The 20,284-nt window shown below is 47.4% G+C and overlaps 2 protein-coding genes across 4 annotated transcripts in view; both read left to right on the forward strand.

The window, feature by feature from the left end:
• Window positions 1-20,284, forward strand: part of PUS7 (pseudouridine synthase 7) — a 330,471-nt gene that overhangs the window by 169,908 nt on the left and 140,279 nt on the right. For all 3 annotated transcript variants that reach the window (XM_086967051.1, XM_086967056.1, XM_086967062.1), the window contains one exon: window positions 12,198-12,259. In XM_086967051.1, coding sequence (XP_086823177.1) covers window positions 12,198-12,259 — 62 coding nt within the window. The remainder of the gene's footprint in view (window positions 1-12,197; window positions 12,260-20,284) is intronic.
• Window positions 17,048-19,137, forward strand: LOC147750584 (uncharacterized). Its single transcript, XM_086952340.1, has one exon. It carries the CDS (start codon window positions 17,048-17,050, stop codon window positions 18,245-18,247), a length of 1,200 nt encoding a protein of 399 aa, XP_086808466.1. The 3' UTR covers window positions 18,248-19,137.

The following is a 20,284-nucleotide window of genomic DNA, read 5'->3' on the forward strand; positions in this document are numbered from 1 at the left end:
TAAGTGGAAAACCAGTTCGTTGGCTTTCTATTGCAGAATGACCTTACTTGCCGGGGGTCTTATTTGAGCACAAGCATTCAGAGAGATTGTGTAAAGCTTTTTGGGGGTTGTATAAGCTAGTTGGAACAGTGGTTTGATTTTGCATCAGTTACCATCATTAGTGGTATGTGGGCAGAACCTATTTACAACTGTTCCTTATTCCGGCTGTCAAATGTTGCTTTGTGTGTGTACATCTGCCAGTTGTTTTAATCTTTAAGTAAGCCCAGTTAAATATGAATGTTTGCTCAGTACTGCTACGTATTATACAAACCAAAGAACATAAACCTATGTTAACCTGTATTCGTGTTGATCATCCATTCACTTACGTTTATGTAATTGCTCGACCTCCTGGTTATACTGAATAAGCAGCTACCTATGTTATATGACAGCTCTTTAATAATGTAATACCTGCACTTTCACAATTGCTTTATTAACCTTAAATCCCCTCAAACCCTCCTTGGGGGGTTCGGAATCGTTCGCTGCGCGAGCTCGCTACGGTGCAGTAACATTATCAGTTTCCGCCCCGCCACTTTCAAATGTCACCAGCCGCCACTGATGGAACCTTAACCTAGTCCTAACGGAACTCATTAAGGAACCTTTCGAACCGATTCACAAGGCCTCCCTAGAAATGCTGACCATGAAAACAGCTTTCCTGGTAGCAATCACTTCATTGCGCAGAGTGAGCGAACTGCAGGCACTAACACTACAGGAACCCTACATACAGATACACAGTGATAGGGTGGTGATGAGAACGGACCCACACTTCATGCCAAAGGTGGTGTCAAGGTTCCATTTGAATCAAACTATACAGATACCGAGTTTGTTCCAAAAACCGGCAACAAGAGCTGAAAGGGCATTGCACACTCTGGACGCCAGAAGGGCAGTCATGCACTACATTGAGAGAACAAAGGAACACAGGAAAACAAAGCAGTTCTTTGTGTCCTTCGCTAACAGTTTCATGGAGAAACCAGTAACTAAAGGAACCATTGCGCAATGGATCGCCCAAACAATACAGTTCTGCCATAAGCAGGCAGGGCAGGAACTAACAGAGGGGACATGTGCCCACTCTACCAGGAAAAAAGGAGCTACAATAGCTTTCCTAGCTAACACACCAATTCAGGACATATGCCTGGCGGCAACATGGGCTTCTGTGCACATGTTCACGAAGCACTACTGTGTGGATATACTGATAAACAAGGAAGCACAAGTCGGACAAAGGGTGCTTCAACACATATTCAATAACCAATGCTCATCTTCCACCCAGACGCCACAAACATGAGAAACCGCTACAAAGTCTTTGCACAGCATAGTGAATCCAGAAAGATTCACGCTGCAAAACGAATAGTTTCTTACCTGTCGGTGTAGTTTTGCAGCTTGAGGACCTTTCTGGATTCACTAGCGAACCCACCCACCTCCGCCAGAAAGATGAGACTGGAGAGATAAGGTGGTTGAAACAAAGACAATATTTGGAAAAGAAGCCTTAAATGTTAAAGCGGTGAAAAAACTTTAGTTGAACATTGCCATAACTTCGGTAACAAGACGAACACGAGAAACAAGAATCCGAAGATGGCGCCCAGGAGTGGGAACTTCCGCAGGAAGCATGCCGATGTCACCGGAAATACACCAAAGGTTGGACCTCGACGCCCACCTGGGCTACAAAAAACAAAAACAAAGAAAAGACTACGAATCCGGACCCAACCACAAGACAGCGGAATAATGCACAGCATAGTGAATCCAGAAAGATCATCAAGCTGCAAAACTACACCGACAGGTAAGAAACTATTCGTTTTGCACATATTTCCACAAACGGAATAATGAAAACATTTGTATTTGCCTGTTCTCAAAATGTCATACTGCTATAATGGTTTAAGTATAGGGAAGGGAATCATTTGTTTCAGACGTACAGCACTTGAAGCTGAAAATGTCATGTTTATTGAGCCCTCTTCCTGATTCATCTATCTTCCATGCAGCAGTTTATTAATTCCGGACTTTGTAAAGACTGACAGCTATTTGGCGTTCAACCAGTATTGGATTCGAAAGCTGCTTCTGTGCAATCATTTTTGGAGCCCCAGCAAAAAATGTTGTAATATTTATGTTCGAGGCTTGTGGGCTGCTGAATTCATATCTGTGCATAGATCACCGCCTAGTGTTGGTTCCGGATGATTGCACCTTGTTGTCCTGGAAGAGTCTTCGAAGTATCACAAGATAGGTGACTCCTCCCCTGGACTACAGTGCGCATGAGCATCTTCTCCATCCTCAGATTGTTTTTTTTCCGCCATTGGGTTCGGATGTTATTCCTACACTCCAACTTCGGAATCGAAACAAAACTTTTCTAAAGGCCTTCCACTTAGACGGTATTGTTTTTGCTCGGTACTTATTGACTCGATCGAACTTTCCATCTCGAACCGGCCGTCGACGCGGGCCGTTGGGCCTTTTCGACGCCACGTGGGCCTGCTGCCGATGAAAAGGAGCCCATTTAAAAGGTGTCCACAATGCACTCCAAGTTCCCGCATACTGACAAGCACTCAGTATGCAACAAGTGCCTATCACCAGACCATAAAGAAGAAACCTGCCCGGCCTGTGCCCGATTCCGGTCGAAGAAAACAATCCGGATTCGCCGGGCCGCTGGGCAAGAGATGCAGCGACAGGCCCCGGAACCAGACAACATCTTCGATGATGATCAAGAACTTCCAGACGCTCCAGATTCGCACCTAGAGATTGTCACCGTCGAGGACTACTCGGACTCCGACGACGAGATCCCACCGGGGCAAATCGGGAGTACACTGCCACCGACACCGATTACCCCGTTACCGAAGGCTCCGGTCGAGGCATCACCAAAAGGCCTTAGCCAAGATCCGAAAAAACATTTGCCAGCCCCGCCGTCCGGCTCGGCTCCGAAACCTAAGCCTTCAGAGACCCCAGGGCCAAGTAACGTGATCCCAAAGAAGGTTCCAGAACCCAAGAAGGTTGTCGACCCAAAGGGCGTCGAACCGAAAAAGGCCATACAGCCTAAAGGCGTCGACCCGAAGAAGGCCGTCGACCCAAAAGGCACCGAACCAAAGAAGGCCGTCGAGTCAAAAGGCGCCAAACCTAAAAAGTCCGTCGAGCCAAAGAAGGCCACCGAGCCGAAGGGCGTCGACCCGAAGAAGGCCGCCGAGCCAAAAAAGCCCGCTGCGCCGAAGGTCGCCGAACCAAAGAAGGTCGCCGACGTAAAGAGTGCCGTATCGAAGCCTGTGATCCAGCCGGAGAAGGCTATCGAACCAAAGACAAGTGCTCCAAAAAGACCGGTCGATCCCAAAAAAGCCATTGACTCGACAAAGGACAGTCAACCGAAAAAACCTGTCGAGCACAAAAAACGTGTCGAACCGAAAAACCCGGTCGATCCGAAATCACTTGTCGACCTGACCAAAGGGTCCGAGCCGAGAAAAACCAATAAGCCACTAAAAGTCGTCGAAACAGAAGGGGGTATCGACCCAGAGGCAATAGTCGATCCAAAACAGACTAGGCTGAAGAAATCAAAGCACAGCCACGGACAGTGGAAGAAGAACTCTTCCATCCAGATCCATCAGACGACCAGGCTAAGATATATATTAATCCTGAGACTGGTAAAGTCACAATCCTACACAGGAAGAAGAGACCACTGGACACTGACTCTCATTCCCCCATTCCTCTAAAGAAGAAGGACTTTGGGACTTCTCCCTCTAGACCCTTCATTCCTTTCTATCCCACTATGCTTACTATGCCTTTTGCTCCTTACTCTTCTTCTCACTATGGGGACAATGAGGGCAACACAGGGGAAGATCCTCAGCATGATTATGACTATCCAGAGGATCCTAACCCCCAAGATGAACCATGGGGGAGCCAACTGACCCATATGACACGCATCCCATCCCTGACGTCCCCTCATACCCAACAAAGCCGTCACCTACTGACGACACCATTGTCTTCAACCAACTAATAGACAGGGCAGCGCAGTACCACAACGTAGACATGCACAATGACCCTATAGACGAAGACTTCTTATTTGACACTTTCCCTACTTTGGAAAAAAACGTCAGAACACTCCCTATGCTAAAGGGGGTATTAAAACACGCGCCTGATATATTTAAAGATACAGCCAGGGCACGCGTAATCAATCCCAGGATTGAAAAGAAATATAGAGCAGCCCCTACAGACCCTACCTATATCAGAGGTCAGTTACCATTAGACTCACTGGTAGTGGCTAATGCACGCAAAAGGGCCAACTCACAAACAACAGGGGAGGCTCCCCCTCCCGATAAAGAGTCCAAAATACTAGAGGCCTCGGGTAAAAGAGTAGCATCACAAGCCTCCAATTCATGGAGAATTGCGAATACACAAGCTCTGCTAGCTCGTTACGACAGAGCACACTATGACCAGCTTGAAAGCTTAATGCAACACCTGCCTGAGCCTTTTAAAGACCAACCTAATGACCTCATACAGAAGGGAAAATGTATTAAAAACACCTCCATCAAATGTGCGCTTGACGCAGTAGACTCTACTGCCAGGTCTATTAACACTAGCGTTTTACTACGACGACATGCATGGCTGCGTATGTCGCGCTTTAAGAACGAGGTGCAGTCCACCATTCTTAACCAACCAGTCAATCAAGACTTCCTTTTTGGCCCTGCAGTTGACACCATTCTAGACAAAATGAAGAAACAGCAAAATCAATGGGTGCTTTGCAGTGTCAGCAACACAGAGGATCCTTTCGACACTCCTCATAGAGAGCAGCTACACGAGGCAATACTCCACAGACCTCATCTACATACAAAGGCAACACCCAAGGTTCCTTTAACAAGAACTCCAACAGAGGAGGTTATAGGGGCAAAAATAACAAGGGGAGCGGACGTGGTGGCAACAACACCAGAGCCTCCACTGCCACAAAACAGTGACTTCATCACACTACCTCCAGACCACCTAACACCGGTCGGAGGCAGACTCCAACAATTCCTACCTGTCTAGAACGCAATTACCACGGACAGGTGGGTGAGACAAATTATCCAGTATGGTTATTGCCTAGAACTCACCTCTACCCCACCAAACATACCACCCAGACACCGTCCTATGTCCAAAGAACACATCACCCTGCTACAACAAGAGGTGAAATGCATGCTGGAAAAGGGGGCCATAGAGCAAGTCCCTTTCCAACACCAAGGGACAGGAGTATACTCCCTATACTTCCTTATTCCCAAGAAGGACGGTTCACTCAGACCAATATTGGACCTCAGACCCCTAAATCAGTACATACTGTCGGAACACTTCCATATGATCACACTACAGCAAGTGCTTCCGTTGCTACAGCAAGGAGACTTCCTAGCAACATTGGACCTCAAGGACGCGTATTTTCACATACCCATCCATCCAGCTCACAGAAAATATCTCAGGTTCACAATAGAAGGTCAACACTACCAATTCAAGGTTCTCCCCTTCGGGGTGACCACGGCTCCAAGAGTGTTTACACAATGCTTAGCGACAGTAGCTGCAGATCTCAGGAGGTAACACATCCATGTGTTCCCGTACCTAGACGATTGGCTGATACAAGCAAAATCGTACCAACAGTGTGCAAGAGACACGTCTCAAAAACTTCAGCTGCTACACAGCCTAGGGTTTTCCATAAACTACCCAAAATCGCATCTACACCCATCCCACATACAACAATATCTGGGAGCTACTATAGATACCTCAGTGGCAAAGGCATACCCAAACTCAGCAAGGATAGCCAGCATGCAGATGCTCATTCGCAAATTTCTGCCACAACACTCTCTTCCAGCGCAAGTCTTCATTGCAGCTCATAGTCATGATGGCCTCCTGTATATTCATTGTCCCCCATGCCAGACTTCACATGCGTCCATTGCAAGAATGCCTAGAACGGCAGTGGAACCAAGCTCAAGGACAACTAAAGTACCTAGTGTTGGTAGACAGTGGCGCTCACAACTCTCTGCAGTGGTGGAACCCACAAAACCTTTCCAAGGGGCGACTGTTCCAAGAGCCGGTTCCACAACTAGTACTAACAGCAGATGCATCACTGACAGGCTGGGGAGCCCACCTTCTTCACTACACAGTACAAGGGCTCTGGACAATCAAACAAAAGAAACTGCATATCAACCAACTAGAGTTGCTAGCGATATTCCTAGCCCTGAAAGCATTCCAAAAATACTTGTACAGCAAGACTGTGTTGATCCGGACGGACAACATGACAGCAATGTACTATATCCAGAAACAGGGAGGAGCACACTCTCCACAACTGTCCAACTAAGCACAGAGTATATGGAAGTGGGCAATTCCAAAAGATATCTTTCTCCTGGCAGAAAACCTCCCAGGAAAAGACAATCAGATTGCAGACCTGCTCAGCAGGCACAGCCAGCAACTACACGAATGGGAGATTCACCCCCAAGTTCTCCAACCATTCTTCGGCAGTGGGGGCACCCAGAGATAGACCTGTTTGCCACAAACGAAAACTCAAAATGCCAGTACTTTGCAGCCAGGTTCCCTCATCCGTTGTCACAAGTCAATGCGATATGGATGAACTGGTTAGGTAGATTTGCGTACGCTTTTCCCACAGCACCACTAATTCCGCTGTGGCACGCAAACTGTGGCAGCAGTCACTCACACTAATCCTAGTTGCTCCCACATGGGCGAGACAGCCATGGTACACAACGTTCCTGGAACTTTCAGTAGTTCCTCACCAAAGTCTGCGCCTCGCACCCCATCTTCTAACTCATAACCATGGAGAAATCAGACACCCAGATCCCAATCAGATGAACCTAGCGATCTGGCTCCTGAAGTCCTAGAATTTGGATACCTTAACTTGCCTCCAGACTGCATGAACATCATTAAAGAGGCAAGACGACCAACTACGAGAGCGTGCTATGCAGCTAAATGGAAGAGATTTGTTATTTACTGCAACAATAACCAAATCAACCCTTTAGAGGCTTCCATACAGAACATTATATGTTACCTGCTGCATCTTCAAAGATGCAACCTAGCGTACTCTTCCATAAGACCACACCTCGCGGCTATAGCAGCATACCTTCAAAACAGGCAACTCCTTTCACTGTTTAGAGTACCAGCAATAAAGGCTTTTATGAAGGGTCTTAAAAGGGTGATCCCTCCAAGACACCCACTTTCCCCAGTCTGGAATCTAAATATAGTACTTACCAGACATATGAGACCTCCTTTCGAACCTCTACACTCATGCGAACTGCAATTCTTAACGTGGAAGGTGGCATTCTTAATTGCCATTACCTACCTCAGGCGAGTTAGCGAGTTACAAGCACTAACAATTCAGGAACCCTTCATGCAAGTACATGCTAACAGGGTGGTTCTTAGAACCCTTCATGCAAGTACATGCTAACAGGGTGGTTCTTAGAACAAACCCTATGTTTATGCCAAAGGTCATATACAAATTCCATAATAATCAATCAATAGAACTGCCAGTGTTCTTCCAAAATCCACAGTCAGTAGCTGAAAGAGCCCTACACACAATGTAGACTGTTTCCATAGCACTCTCTATTAGTGGTTCCGTGTATTTAGCATGGAACATAGTCCGAGACTAAACTGACTATGGGGGGGCTTATATGGGCTCTGTCCACGTCACATCCAGTGGACAACGTCGCTGCAGAGTCGCTCGACGCACAGAGGTACTGCCATAGAAAGATTTCTGAATCCAGTCTGGCGCCTGGTGATATTTCAAAGGTAAGGAATCTGCGGCTAGATCCTTTCTCTACCAGATAAGGCATTCCCAAAGGTAATTAACTTATTCTTTCAGTTTAGCATGAGAAGCCTGTTCTGAATAAAGGAAGGGGATAGAAAGTACAATTTCCTCTCTCAAACCCAACATATAAGATTGATTTCTTGTACACAGGGACATGCGTGCTGTCTTATTCACCTTGGACAAAGGACAGCAGCATAGAGGCATCACTCTTGCTGGGGCAGAGCTGAGCCACAAGCAAAATGGCCCGGCAATCCCTGAGAAGCTCTGACTCCCTGCACAATTTTCATGACACCTCATCTCTGGGGGTCGCATTTCTGTAGAGACGACAGGAGTCCAGGTAGTAGTTGAAAATCTTATTCAGATTGCTTGCTAAACTTCCCTCAAAATAACTGCCACCCGCTGACCCAACTGTCATAACCCCATGAACATTCCTCGACCAGCGCAAGACCCATGAGCATAACAATAGGGTGATGGAAAGGGGAAAAGCACCACAATTTAGGTAACAAGGGAATCATAAAAGCCTATTAATATATAACATTTGATTGAATTAAAATAACCTTTTAGCAGACACTACTTCTCCTCCCCTCGTCAGAAATCTTTCACCATTACAAAATCTTTAAATTTAGAAGGCATGCCTACATTGCATGATAGTCTACATTCATATCTATTCAGAGCATTGTCTAGTTGATTTATATTGTGCTCTTCTTTCCTCGTGTTTGAAGATGGACAAGGTAGTTGACAAGCATGTGTGGGCATGAATGATGATCAGACTCAGTGGCAGAGTCGTCTTGACTTCTACAGGTATTGTCTCTTAACTGTAGAGTGTTGTGGATTTGCTGTCACAGGAGGAATCCCATGAACAGCATTTGATATATTCCACCTTCATCCATTTTTCAATTAATTGCCGACCCTAATGTTTTGACCACTCGCAAATGTTCCCCAAACCGTGTCTCACCTGTATTTCTTTTGGGGCACCTGATTCTTACCACATCAGCTACAGTTATGCTGGTTTTAGCTTCTGCTTTTCTTTGGTCTTAATACTGTTTTTTGGCTTGTTTTTTATGCAACAACATCATGCAACCTCTCATTCCTTTCTTGAGGATTGTCAAAATTAACCATTATTTCTTTAGAAACAATGTAAGAAGTAAACTTAGTAATGGGTATTCGCCCCCTCAACAATTCAAATGGTACCACATCTTGAACACTAATTTGCATTGCAGTTTTGAATTTGAAGGGATACCTTACTAGTTCTACATAGCTCAGTAATGGTTTATGGGGTTTATGGTCAATACGGATGAGAAATGTTTTACACCACAGGAAGCTCTTAAACTTTGCTACTGCCTGTACCCAAGCTGGAAGTTCTCTTTCGTTTACAGAATACTTTAGTTCAGGTTCCTTCAATATGCGTGAAGCGGAAGCAGTAAGTTGATTTCCATGCACAACTTGGCTTGCATCCACATTCACAATTGACCGAAGTAATTAATTAAAGGATTTGAGACATGGGACACTCTGTATTTCTTTCTTTAATAGGTGAATACTACTTTCATATGCAAAGTCGATATCGCTTTTCACTAATTTCGGCATAGGTTCAACTTTAAGTAATTTTGAATGATCTTAGCACATCTTTGTTTTTCAGCCTGAGCGAGTTGATAATCGCTGAAACAAGACTGAGTTTAGGTTTCACGCCTTCAGCGATTATAGCATGGCCCAGATATGTCAATTCTTTGAAAAAATTACAGTTATCGTTATGAAGTGTTAATCCACTGGATGGTAGGCTACAGAGTACCTTCTTTAAGATCAGTTGGCAACTTTCAGCATCTTTATAGGAAATTAAAATGTCATCATAAAAAGCTTTTACTCCACTCATGCCATCAAACAGTGTGTTCATAAGCTTTTAACCAGTAAGGCCCGATTGTGTTCTAAATGATGAGAAATCCAGATAATCCTTACGTAATAATACCTAGTGATATACTGTGGTGAAGTCTAGTGTGGAAAAGTTAGTTAAGGGTTGTGTCTCCACAATTATTTGACGAATGAGCTGCTTCAAGGCAATACATAAACGGATTTCACTAGATTTCTTCTTTGCAATAGCTACCAGACAACCATGAAGAAGTAGCCACTGATTCAATTATAGCAAATACATAAGTCATAAGGGATGCTTCGAGCACTAAATAAAGGCATTAAATCATTCTTTTGGGCGGTCAGAAGACCAAGACTTAAATGCTCATGGCTGCAAAGTTGATACTAGAGTTGAGGGGGGTGCGACGCACAGGCATGTATTTTTACTTTCTTGCACACCGTTTTATGCAATCGGTTCACCTTTTACAGGCTGATACTGAGCAGCCCGCTTCGATCTCCATAGAATTAGCCAAAGTAGCAAGCCGCCGTGTGCATGGGCATATTGTAAGCCAAGACACCTTGGTGCATTAATGCCTGCCCATGGTGAAAGTGATGTGGCAGATCTGGAAAGATGCGCTGAGATTAGTAGGCACAGGAGTTCAGTTGCACCGAGACGCGTGCTCTGAGTACACTCTAGTATCCAGATTAGGTGACAGCTGATCTACTGGCCATTATGGGATGGTGCAGGGATCTAGACAATTGGAAACCTATACAGTGTCAATTACGGCACTGAATGACAAGCGCTCTAGTGTCAAGCTCTGCACTGCCCCGAGCTTGCTGACCAGAAGTAATTGCATGTGTGGGAGAAATCACTAAATATGATAACTAACCTGTTTCAGACTTTCATTGACACACACTACTCATCCATCACATGTTTCAAGACAAAGGTATATTGGCAGACGACACTAGCTCTGTAAACATGGATGAAGACTAGGCTAAAGTTCTGGAATATCACAATTGCATTCTGTTGGAAGCCAGATTAAAATGTATGTATTTCAAAATACTACATAATTGGGCTCCGTACAAGTTAAAAAAGGCCCGGTTGGCACCGGATAATCTTTGCTGGTGATGTACAAATCAGGAGTGTGACATCATACACATTCTTCAATCCAGTTCTCAATTATGCACACACTGGAAGGACTTTTGATGCTCATTACATGATACTAGCCACTGTCATTTGGTAGAGTCAGCTTTTGTATCATATATCTGACACAGACGGCACAATCATGCTTTGGCGCAGATAGATGGTGACAGCTGTTCTAGTGATGAAAATGTGTATCCTTGGGCATATCGACCACCTGTTACACCCAAATACAATGAGCGAATGACCAAACTTTTCAGGTTCGCCACATATGAGAGTTGTATTTTCAAATTACAAGATTGCGTCACTCTGAGGACATCTGGAACCCAATCCAACATCTCACTGAGTCACGCAATACTGATCCGGGAATAAGGCCAAGGCCCCCCAGGAGTGACGGGCAGAACCGTCTACCAGAGGCACTTGTGTGTAGCAACTTAACAAAATAAGCTTTCTCTTATTGACAGATGGTCCAGACCATATTGTGACCAGCATGCAACCCCTCCCACTCCCCCACCGACAATGTGGATGATGGCATTATGTTGTTTATGCATTGCGGATGAGAGCGCTGGCAAATGTTTATCTGCACCCTGGAGTTTCTTTATTGTGATCAGTAGGGACGCTTTGACTTTGTTGTATTTGTTTATAAGGTGCAGTATGGTAGGCTATATATATTCGAGTGACAGGAGGATTTTGATGAGAGAGGGGTATTTTGTTAGGTTGTATACTGTTGTCAATTTTACAATGTATGTGTCATGTTTATGTTTTGATCTTGGGAATGTGGTACAGGACGACCGTTACAATGTGTTTTAAAATGTTACATGGAAGTCTCCACATGTACTTATGTAATTTTTGTAATGGAACATAATAAAAGCTTTTTAAAAAGCACCCTTGCATATGGTGTCAAAATCGACACTTGCATTCAGTCTTTTACAATGAAAACACAAACACTGTATATTACTCACTCTCTTTTACTCCTACATCCCCCACAGGTAAAAGACTTGTGCCTCTTAACTTTAATAATGCTACCACCATCTCTTAGCCTGGAATGAGGGGGCAGAAGCTAACTTCAATGTGATGGGTTTTACTTTGGGTGACTCCCACTGCCTGTCTCTGCCTACAAACAGCACAATTTATTTTTTCAGAAATTGGTGAGCTCACTCAGCAAAAACATAGGGGATATCAGAAAAACACCCACATGGCAGGGTAGCACTTCCATCCACTTTTATGCAGAGGACTTTTATCCCAACAAATAGAACGGTAACACATTTTGTTGTATTTATAACACAACAGTTGCAAAATTCCACTGTTCTAGATTTCTAGAATGCTAGGATTGAAACAAGAGTTTTTTTTCTGAAGACACAAATGTATATATTGCTTTGTTGTGTAACATGGCTGAAAACACAAGCAAAAGATGTGTACTAAATGGCTTGCCTTCTGTTTCAGAGCTATTTTGCAAAACAACTGGAATGAAGTAATGGATTTAATCCTAAAACCTAGACCTGGTGGTAAGTGAGATACAGTTCCCATTAATAATTTCTTTTAACAGGGCACTATATGGACATGTTGATTGGACTGAAACATAGTGGCTCAAATAGATGAGAAAATAATGCATACTAGATGATGATCATGTACCCATTATTCTGCATAAGCCCTCAATATCATGCATTCTATTGATAAAAATGCGTTTTGGTATGCAACATATTTGCATTTCATGCTTTCCATTCATAATATTAAATCTGGTTTAAATAGACAAGGGAGTATTCTGTGAACAATACAGTTTACCAAATGTTAATACTCCCTTATAACAATCCTGTAATTGCCCCTTATCTCATTAGCACCTCTTGTTCCGTCCCAGTCCTCCACCAAGTGCAAGTACAACAAGACAGTCTGTTACCTCCGTAATTGCTACATTTGGTACTTTTGTGCCACTCACAACATGGAGGCCTGCATGTCTTTTAGGGAGATGCACTCTAAAACGATTAGCGAGCATGAGGCGAAAATATTATCTGGCCTTGAACTGAGTTATTGGGTCAGAGTATTTATCCAGTGGCTGAGAAGCAAAAAACTGTAGCAGTCGTGTTCCTCCTGAAGATGTAGCCTTCCACAAGTTGAATAGGGAATGCGAGCCCTAAAGTGCTTGCTCCAGACATACCTCTACCACAACCACAAATTTTGTTGAGCAATGGTCTGCTTGGCCCTGCTGACATTAACATCGTTTCCGTATGAACGAATGCTACAGCTTTTGAGTGACTTTTAGGAAGCAGTACACCAAATATTCAATGCCAATGTCTCACCAGCCCCTTTGAAAAACAAATGCAAAATAAGTAATGGATGGAGTGCTTTCATTAGCGTCTGCCACTGTATTTACTACGAGTCCATCAATAGTTTTTAATTCTCTTCGTCATTTATTATGTCTGGATGCTGGTTATAAGTATCACCCCCCCCCCCCCCCCCTCCTCAGCTTCTGATGCCAGATGTGTGTGGTTCTTGCACCATGGAAAGCCTTCTGTGAGACAAAAGCCATGCTTAGCATATGAGGGGAAAATTCAAGGCAAATATCACAGTGAACCTCCATGCATGTCTGCAGCTTGAAATTAATTTTTATTATCAAAGTGACTGAGAGAATAGTTTGTTCGAGGTATATAAGCTGCAGATGGCACACTGTGCATAGATCGCCCCCTAGTGTTGGGCCCGGATGTTTGCAGTTTGTATTTGTCCTGAAAAGTTGTTTGGAAGTCACGAGATAGGTGACTCCTCCTTTGGACCATATTGCGCATGGGCATCAGCTCCATCTCCAGATTGTTTTTTTCCGCCACTGGGCTCGGATGTGTATCCAACGCTCCAGTTTGGAACCAGTTTCCTTTGGCGCGCAATCCTCACCATTTCGACGGTATTGTTTCTATCACGTCCCCTATCGGCGCGATCCTTTTCCACTTCGAAGTCTTCGATTCCGGTCGTCGACGAAGGCCTTCGGGCCTAACTAGGCCTCACTCTCTGGCTCATGGAAAGGACGCCATTCAAGAGGTTTCCTCAATGTGGATCGAAGTTTCCCCACACCGATCTACATGAGGCGTGCAACCTTTGCCTCTCACCGGAGCACGAGGCCAGAGACTGTTCAGCTTGTGCCTCTTTCCGCTCCAAGAAAACGATTCGGGACCGACGAGCTCGAAGAGCAATGCCTCGCTCGTCAGCTCCGATTCCAGATGACATCTTCGAAGAAGGAGTCGACCTGCCAGAACACCAGCACGCCGAAGAAGGCTCCAACACTTCTGATGCCGAAGACTTAGACGTCGTAGACATCACTCCAGCGCAACGGGTCGTAAGTAAGACCATCGACCCGACCCTTCTGCAACACCCTTAAAAAAGGCTTCGGTCACACCCTCACCTTCGGGCCCGGGTGCACACCGAGAGACTGCTTCCCATACCCTGCCTTAGGGCTCGACAAAGAAGCTTATTAAGCCTCCAGGCGGCTCTGGCTCGAGCCAGCCTACTCCCTGCGTCGATCCTATACCGACACCGAAAAAGAAGCTATTTTCCTCATCCACGCCTGCTGCTCCCACACCCAAGCAACCGGCACCAAAGACTGTCACTGGCTCATCGACGTTGAAACCGCCCTCGGAGCCAAGCAAAAAAATGCCTAAAGGTCCAGACCCACATTCTTCAGAACCGAAAAAGCAACCGGAACAGAAAAAACATGTTCCAGTTAAAGACAGAAAAAACATGTTCCAGTTAAAGACATTCCAAAACCTCACGCCTCCAAGCCGAAAGGCCCTAAACCTGCTGCCGAGTCGGTGCCGAAAAAACCTTAGAAACCGAAATCTTCGACACCGAGAGATCAATCTCCCTCAGAAGACAATTTTACACCAGATCACACTCAAAAGACTCTTGTAAAGTATCCTAAGACTGGCCAACTAACTCTTAGCTCTAAGAAGAGACCACGAGAAAAGTCTGCGACTCGTCCTCCTTCTCCTCCCAAGAAGAAGAGAGACATTGCAACTTCTCCATTAAGAGTCCCTTCTCCACCTCCTCCCCAGAATATACCTCCACCTAAAACTCCTACACCACATCATACACCTGCACCATCCACTGAGCCAGATGATTTAGCAAATACAGACTCTAATCACACGGGTGCACATAACCCAGTAGGGACAGATAGCCCCCCCACCAATCACCTAACCCATGGGACGATTATAACACCCCTGATGTTCCTTACACCCCGCAACACGACGTGTATCCCTCCAGGCCCTCCCCGCCAGAAGACACTATAGGTTTTAACCTATTCGTCCAAAGAGCGGCACAATTGATATGCACAAATGCTGTGGAAGAAGATTTTTTATTAGACACTTTTGACAATACACGAAGGTCCACTGCCATTTTACCAATGCTTAAAGGAGTCATTAAGCACGCAACTGAGGTGTTTAAAGATCCTGTTAGGGCTTGAGTCCCCAACCCTCGCATTGAGAAAAAATACAAAGCAGCCCCTGCTAATCCAGTTTACATAAGAGGCCCAGCACCACTAGATTCCTTATTAGTATCCAATGCACGTAAACGTGCTAACTCACAAACATCAGGTGACGCACCACCAACAGATAAGGAATCTAAAGTTCGAGGCATGTGGGCTGCTGAATTCATATCTGTGCATAGATCGCCGCCTAGTGTTGGGTCCGGATGATTGCACATTGTTGTCCTGGAAGAGTCTTCGAAGTATCACGAGATAGGTGGCTCCTCCCCTGGACTACAGTGCGCATGGGCATCGTCTCCATCCCCAGATTGTTTTTTTCCGCCATTGGGTTCGGATGTGTTTCGGTTCCCTCTGTCGGAACCGATAGTTTTACGTTTCTACTTGAGACCAAAAGGTCTTTAGGCTGGGCGTTGGTATTGTTTCGTTCGGGTTATCTTATTCTCAGCTCCGAACGCTTCCTGCCCCTCCGCGTACTCTCGGCGCGGACGGGCCTACTCGACGCTCCAAGTTCCTGAACATGGAACGGACTCCGTTCAAGAGGTGCCCGGTGTGCACCTCCAAGTATTCACACCTCGACGTGCACCCTGTGTGCAACAAGTGTTTATCACCGGACCATGACGAGGCCAGGTGTATGGCCTGCTCAAAGTTCCGGTGCAAGAAGACCCTAAAGCATCGTCGGGCCGCTCAACTCCAGGACCAGTTGTCTGCGCCCCCGCCGGACAACATCTTTGAAGAATTTGAAGAAGACGAAAATGTCTTTCAGGTTTCGGACTCTAGCCCTGCGTCGGAGGGAGAGGACTACGACGCAGAAGATGAGGAGTTTGATGAAGCCGGCGACGAGGTAGGGGACGACGATGGGGCCATTGCCACCGTGGGGGATAGCTCGGAGGAAGAGCACCCCCAGACTGATTCAGGGGCTAATCCCCAACATACGGCCCAGGTCGAGGGATCGCCTTCGGGCCTTACCCAAGACCTTGCTAATAGTCCAACTGCCCCGCCTCTCGGCCCGGCCGCGGACATTTCTGAGGCGCCACTCCCGTTGAAGAAAACGAAAGTGAAGCCATCGGGATCCACACCATCGGTTTCGAAACCGAAAGTGAAAGCTCCACTGGTGGGACAGAAGGCTCTAGAGGCGTCAACACCTAAGAAAGTCAAAATGGCCGACTTGAAAAGCCACGCCAAAATGGCCGACCCCAAGGCCTCGGGGTCGACGCCGAAGACGAAGGTGGCCGACGCGGCTGCGTTGGCGCCGAAGATGGTCGAGGTCGACGACTCGAAAAAGGCTCCAAAGAAGCGTCAAAGCGATTCCAAGGCTCCGGCTGTGCCGGCTCCGACCGTCGGGGCCAAGGATGGCAAGGTGTCGACTCCGAAGACGCTGCCCCCGGCAGACTCGACTCCCGACTCAGGGAAATCGCTCGAGACAGTCAAGCCCTCTCCAGCCTTGACGAAGAAGGTCGTTGAATCCCTCCAACGGATTCGAAACGCTGCGGTTCCCGAACCAGAGGGAGTGAAGCCGAAGCCCGCATCGAAGCCGGCGAAGGCGCAGACGCCTATTCGCTACACCCTACCGCCAAAGTCGGCGCCGAAAGCCTTCGCTCCGAAGCAGGGGACGGACGTGCCCTCGAAGGAGGTGTCGACGCCCAAAGCGTCGTTGGCGGGGTCGAAGCCTCGGCTCCAGCCACTCGCTGAGGAAGAGCGCTGTGAGGTCATCATCGACGCCAATACTGGGAAATTGTCCCTCCTCAAACGGAAAATCACCACGGAACCGGTGCTTGAACATTTTCGGATTCCTCTTAAAAACAAGAAGGACTCGGCGGGTGCTTCGGCCCCTATGGAGCCTTCGTCTCCCAAACAAGTGGAACGTTCTCCTACGCGTTCTAACGCAGGGGAAGGTGACGATGAGGAGGAAGTCGAGTACAACTATCCGGCGTACTCGGATCCGGAGGAGGAACATGAACACTGGTCGGCCGGAGCCGACCCAGATGACCCGCAATCGGGTCAGGAACCGCAGCTCTTTGCGGCAAAGACCTCACCGACGGAGGACTCTGCGGCCTTCAACGCCCTAATTGAGAGGGCCGCAGCCAACCATGATGTCGAGCTCCACTCAGATCCTGTGGATGTGGATTTTTTGTTTGACACTTTCTCAGTGGCAGAGAAGTCAGTCAAGACATTGCCAATGCTCAAAGGGGTGCTAAAGCACGCGCCGGAGGTCTTCAAGGAGCCCACTCGGGCGCGTGTCATCAATCCTCGCATTGATAAGAAATATAAGGCAGCGCCCTCGGATCCAACATACATCAAGGGACACTTGCCACTGGACTCTTTGGTTGTATCCAACGCTCGGAAGAGGGCGAATTCACAGACTACTGGTGACGCTCCTCCCCCAGACAAAGAGTCGAAAATATTCGAGGCCTCGGGAAAAAGGATTGCTGCGCAGGCAGCTAACATCTGGCGTATTTCAAACACACAGGCCCTACTTGCACGCTACGATAGGGCTCACTATGACACCCTAGAAACACTGTTGCAGCACCTACCTGACCAGTACAAGGAGGCTGGGGAGATGTTAATTCAGAAGGGCAAGCTAATCACTAACGCTTCCATCAAATGTGCACTAGATGTGGCTGACACTGCCTCCAGGGCGATCAACACTAGTGTGTTGCTGAGGCGGCATGCATGGCTTCGAATCTCAGGCTTTAAACCTGATATCCAAACAACCATACTCAACCAAACAGTGAATCCTGACCACCTGTTTGGCCCTGAGGTGGATGCGACACTGGAAAAAATGAAAAAGGACACGGACACTGCTAAGTCTATGGGGGCCCTCCAATCTCAGCAGTTTCGGGGTGGTTCCTTTCGCCGCTCCAATTCCAGAGGCACCTCCAGGGGTCAAGCATCGCAATCCACACAGTACTATAAAGGCAATACCCAGACCTCATACACTAACAAGGGTAGAGGCGGCTACAGAGGCAACAATGTCAAGGGCAGGGGACGTGGAAACAATAGCTCCAGGTCCACCGCCGCCAACAAGCAGTGACGTCTTGCCACTGCCCCCCGACCACTCAACACCGGTCGGGGGGAGACTCCAGCAGTTCCTGCCCGCGTGGAAATCCATCACCACGGACAGGTGGGTGAGATCTCTTATCCAGTACGGTTACTGTCTGGAACTTACTTCCACTCCACCAAACATTCCTCCAAGAAGCCGTCCTATGTCCGGCGAGCACTTGCACTTGTTGCAGCAGGAGGTCACAGTCATGCTGCAAAAAGGGGCAATAGAGCTCGTTCCACTGCAAGAAAGGGGAACAGGGGTTTACTCCTTGTACTTTCTGATCCCCAAAAAGGACGGATCCCTCAGGCCCATCCTGGACCTCAGGCCCCTCAACTGGTACATTCTCTCGGAGCACTTCCATATGCTCACATTACAGCAGGTTCTCCCTCTGCTTCAACAGGGGGACTTCCTGGCCACACTGGACCTAAAGGATGCATATTTTCATATCCCCCTGCATCCTTCCCACAGGAAGTATCTCAGATTCACAATCCTAGACCAGCACTACCAGTTCAGGGTTCTGCCGTTCGGGGTCACCACAGCGCCAAGAGTCTTTACAAAGTGCCTGGCGACTGTGGCGGCGCATCTGCGACGCCAAAACGTCCACGTCTATCCTTATCTGGACGACTGGCTCATTCAGGCAAGGACAGAACAGCAGTGCGCAGACCACGTGTCACGCACTATTCATCTCCTGCACGATCTGGGATTCTCGCTGAACTATCCAAAATCTCATCTCCAGCCCGCCCATGTACGGCAGTATCTGGGCGCGACGATAGACACGCTGGCAGCCACTGCGCAGCCAAATTCAGTGAGAATCGCCAGCATCCAGACTCTGATCCAACGATTCAGACCTCAGCACTCGCTTCCAGCGAAGGTGTTCATGCAGTTGATAGGCATGATGGCCTCCTGCATCTCCATCGTCCCGCACGCGAGACTACATATGCGTCCGCTTCAGGAGTGCTTGGCACGTCAGTGGACTCAGGCTCATGGGCAACTGACAGACCTAGTGTTGGTGAGCGGTCGGGCATACAACTCTCTGCATTGGTGGAATCCACAAAACCTTTGCAAGGGCCGACCGTTCCAGGAGCCTGTGCCACAGATTATCCTGACAACGGACGCTTCTCTCCAGGGATGGGGAGCGCATGTACTCCATTACACGGTGCAGGGACTATGGACACTACAGCAGAGGAAGATGCACATCAACGTTCTGGAACTGATGGCAATCTTCATGGCTTTAAAGGCATTCAAAGTACATCTGTCCAACAAGGTTGTGTTGATCCGGACGGACAACATGACGGCCATGTACTACATCCAGAAGCAGGGAGGCACACACTCTCCGCAGCTGTCTCATCTGGCTCTGAGCATGTGGAAGTGGGCCATTCAGAGGAACATCTTCCTCATGGCGGAGCATCTCCCGGGCAAAGACAACCAGATGGCGGACCTGCTCAGCAGGCACAGCCACCAAATGCACGAGTGGGAGATACACCCATCAGTACTCCAACCGTACTTCCAAAGGTGGGGTCATCCAGAGATAGACCTGTTCGCCACAAAGGAGAACGCAAAATGCCAAAGCTTCGCCGCCAGGTTCCCACACCCGCAATCACAGGGCAATGCGATGTGGATGAACTGGTCAGGCAGATTTGCGTACGCTTTTCCCCCAGCACCTCTGATACCGCTGGTGGCACGCAAACTCAGGCAGCACTCGATGACTCTCATCCTGGTTGCTCCAACATGGGCTCGCCAACCATGGTACACCACGTTTCTGGAACTCTCTGTGGTACCGCATCAGAGGCTTCATCTCACCCCCAGCCTTCTGACGCAGAGCCATGGCGACATTCAGCACCCAGATCCGCAACAGCTCAACCTGGCGATCTGGCTCCTGAAGTCCTAGAGTTTGGCTACCTCAATCTTCCCCCCGATTGTATGGACATCATTCGGGAGGCAAGGAAGCCCACTACTCGAGCTTGTTACGCAGCCAAGTGGAAGCGTTTTGTCATGTACTGTGTAAACCACAATATTGACCCACTG

This window comes from Lissotriton vulgaris, chromosome 1_1 (genome assembly GCF_964263255.1).
Source record: "Lissotriton vulgaris chromosome 1_1, aLisVul1.2, whole genome shotgun sequence".
NCBI lineage: Eukaryota > Metazoa > Chordata > Amphibia > Caudata > Salamandridae > Lissotriton > Lissotriton vulgaris.